General features: G+C 58.6%; 1 protein-coding gene across 1 annotated transcript in view; it reads right to left on the minus strand.

Annotated features, from left to right (window-relative positions):
• Window positions 1–2632, minus strand: part of DDHD2 (DDHD domain containing 2) — a gene marked incomplete at its 5' end in the record, with an annotated part of 6690 nt that extends 4058 nt beyond the window's left edge. Inside the window, 4 exon segments of the mRNA XM_010075297.1 lie at window positions 292–381; window positions 1122–1242; window positions 1555–1644; window positions 2442–2632. Of these exon segments, the coding sequence (XP_010073599.1) occupies window positions 292–381; window positions 1122–1242; window positions 1555–1644; window positions 2442–2632 (492 nt within the window).
• Window positions 2633–3194: the final 562 nt, after the last annotated feature.

The raw sequence follows: 3194 nt of genomic DNA on the forward strand, positions 1-3194 counted from the left end.
TTGGAAAAATCCATCTCCGGTTTGGGAAACGCACTGCTTTGAGCAGCAGCAGAACCCAGTGGGGGGACACGGCTGCCCAGCCCTTTCCAGATGGCAGGATTTAAGGGTTAGTGAGCGTTGCGTTCACGCTCCCCGCTGCCGTCAGCAAATCTGACCCTGCAGCTTGCCAGCGGAATGTCGGGGGGGTCTGAATGCGCTCTGACAGCATTTTGCATTGTCCACGCAGGTGGGGGTTCATTGGCTCTGCTCAGAGCGGCGTACAGAGGGAGCGCCCGGCTGGCCCGCACCTACCGCACTGCACAATGCTCCGGAACCGAATGTCGCAGGCTGGGCCGATCCCGTGCACCACGAACACCAGGTGATCGATCTGCAGCGGCTCTCCTGAGGAGGAGAGAGGAGTTCAGAGCACAGACCCTGTGCAGGGAACAGACCCGCTGAAGCCGTGTGCTCTGCAGGAGAGCGGAGCCTCCCGCCCTCGCCTTGGCCAAGTACATCACCCTTGGGTTGGTGGTCGGATTTTATTGTTTTAGTGCCTGCTGCATCGCCCAGCTCAGCACCAGGTGGAGTTACGCCTCGTTCTCTGCTCCCACACGCTTCATTTTGCATACATGCCTTCCCGAAGGCAGGCACGCGGGGAAAATGAGGGGTTAGGTGGGAGTGACTGCCTGTCCTCACCCCGGGGACACGTCCTGGGGGCTGACCAGGGGCTGCGGGACAGCGGGGAGGGGGCAGAGCTGACGCACAGTGCGTCCGAAAGTCACCTGCACGTAGGGCAGGGATAAACCTGCATCCCTGCCACCGAAAGGAACTCTCCTTTATGGACACCAAGACCTCGGGGGCAGCTTCGGGCGCTGCGGTGCCTGCAGCAGCTCCAGTCTCACTGCAGAGCTGGAAGCTCAACTGCCTCCTCCCCACGTCTCTGCCCCTCCGCCCATGTTACGCTGCGGCTCTCTGCTCCTCGGTGGTTTCTGAAACCATTCTGTTCCTTTCAGCACCAGATTTTCAGGTGTGCCCTTCATTTAAAGGGTGGCAGCAGCTTCTCTCAGTCTCTTTGAGCAAACGGGTTGGAAAACGGACTCTGTGGCGCCGGATGGGTGGGATGGAGGGAGAAGCGAGCTCACCGTTGGGGATCTCGGCAGCGATGTTTTCTACTCCTCTCTTCACAGTCCGAGGTCGACCCTGTTCCGTGGGAGTTGAGCCCCAGTCGTCGGAGGCGGCAGCCGGCTGGTAGTGCACCATCAGCTGGGAACAAGGAGAGCCCGTCACCGAGCTGCGCCGCGGTGCAGCAGAGAAATTCTGGGAGGTGACACGGGGCGGTACCAGCCCGGGATGTTTAACTGCGCTGGCACGAGCCCTTTGCACAGAGAGAGCGGATGGGGTGTGAAAGGAAACGTGAAGGTGTGCAGCAGAGTCTCTGCTCCAGCACAGGGAGTGCCGCTGGGACAAAGCTGACGTGGTTAAAATAAATGGCACAGAGACAGACCCTCAGGAGCGCCGGAGGGAGGTCAGGGGTGTCCTTGCTGGCCAAGGCACAGCTCTCCAGGCACTCCTCACCTTGGGGTTGTGCAAGATGATGACTTCCCTGCTCGGGGACTCCAGTTTCTTCTTCCACTCATCCAGGGTCACAGCAACCATGTACGCTTCCTGAGGAAGAGAACACCCTCGTCAGCCACCTGAGGCATATATTCAACCACTCGGGACGCTCCCCACCCATTTTATGCCGTCTCTTATCTACACGCTTGCAAAAGAGGGAGAGACATGAGCCAGGTCAGCTGAGGATCACCTGCTCGGGAGCTTCTGAGAAGCCCTCAATGGCAGCAGCAGACTTCCCTTCAATTTAAATTGTATTTGTTGGTGCATCAGAATACTGTAAAGATGTATATTCCTATCCATGTACCTATATGTCTCTACACATCTATATCTTTCCATGAAGAGTCTCCAGGCACTAACAGCACAGACCGCTGCGGTCTCTCAGGGTACAGAGCGCTCGGTGGGTCCCTGTAACGGTGATTTCTCTTTCTCGCATTCACAACTCCCTTGGCTTTGGTGAAACTATGGGTGGAGCGAGGACGATTCTCACAAGGAGAGTCGAACTGAAGTCAGAGCAGACACAGGGTCAGGAAAAATCACAGCAAAGCTGCCGGAGCAGGGCTGCAAGCAAGGGCAGAACCGCACGGCGTGCCGAGAGCTCCCGAGCACCCACACGCGCAGCCGGACGGGGGCAGGGGAAGGGGAGGCTGCCCGGCTGCAGCGGCAGGGTTCACAGTTCGGTTAATCGGCTGCAAAAACACCGCGGCAAAGCCTCTTTTGAGTTCACGTCCTCAGGCGTGACCGTGCTGCCAGTGGCCCCATGTGGAATTTGGGACATTAGGGCCAGTGTTTGCCAAGGAGAAGCCAAGATGCTTCTCAGCAAGACCTGCTCCCAGGAGAGGTGTGATTACCTCCAGCTCTTCACTGAAGGCCTCCGAGTAGGGGATGTACTTATTGTCCTTGTCCCCCTTGTAGAACCAGGTGCAGCGGCGCACTTCGGACACCTCCTCCTCCCAGTACACGGCCACGCACTGCCTCTTCTTCAGGTGCACGTCGTACCTGCCCCCCGATGTCGGGACAACCACATCTTCCGCGTCTTTCCCTGCAGGAACCAAGGCCTGAGATCAATCACAAGAGGACGAGAGAGGCAGGGCGACAGAAAGCTGTGCGCCACGCCGGATCACAGCGATGAGACCGCATCCGCGGGCAGCACACGCGAGCACGTACGAGGAGCAGCCGCAGACACCGATGTTCTCCGCAGCCCCGCACAGAGAACAGCGCCGGCGGCATCCCAGGAGAGACGCCCCAAGTCAAACTTCCCCCAGAGGCAGAAGGTAAGATGAAGGCGTTAAGCCACAACCATCTTCTCCAGTCCAGGCACAGGCTTACATAGAACCATCGAATCATGGACCCTTCCTGCCTTGCTTAAATGGTAAAATGGGAATTTTTGGCCCTGGGAAGTGCAGCGCTTAGCTGCGGAGGTTCCAGGTCTCTCGGCCATTCCCCTCTAAAGCGGAGAAACCAGCATTGGTCCCGATACTGATTTAAAATTCTGCTGGTGAGCTCTGCTGGCAGAGCAGCCCGTGCCAGGCTGTGCTCGGCTCGGCTGCGGCGCTGAGCACCGGCGGCACGGCCTCTGATCCCGAGCTTCCCGGGAGAGGGAG

This window comes from Pterocles gutturalis, unplaced genomic scaffold, assembly GCF_000699245.1.
Source record: "Pterocles gutturalis isolate BGI_N339 unplaced genomic scaffold, ASM69924v1 scaffold37601, whole genome shotgun sequence".
NCBI classification, from domain to species: domain Eukaryota; kingdom Metazoa; phylum Chordata; class Aves; order Pterocliformes; family Pteroclidae; genus Pterocles; species Pterocles gutturalis.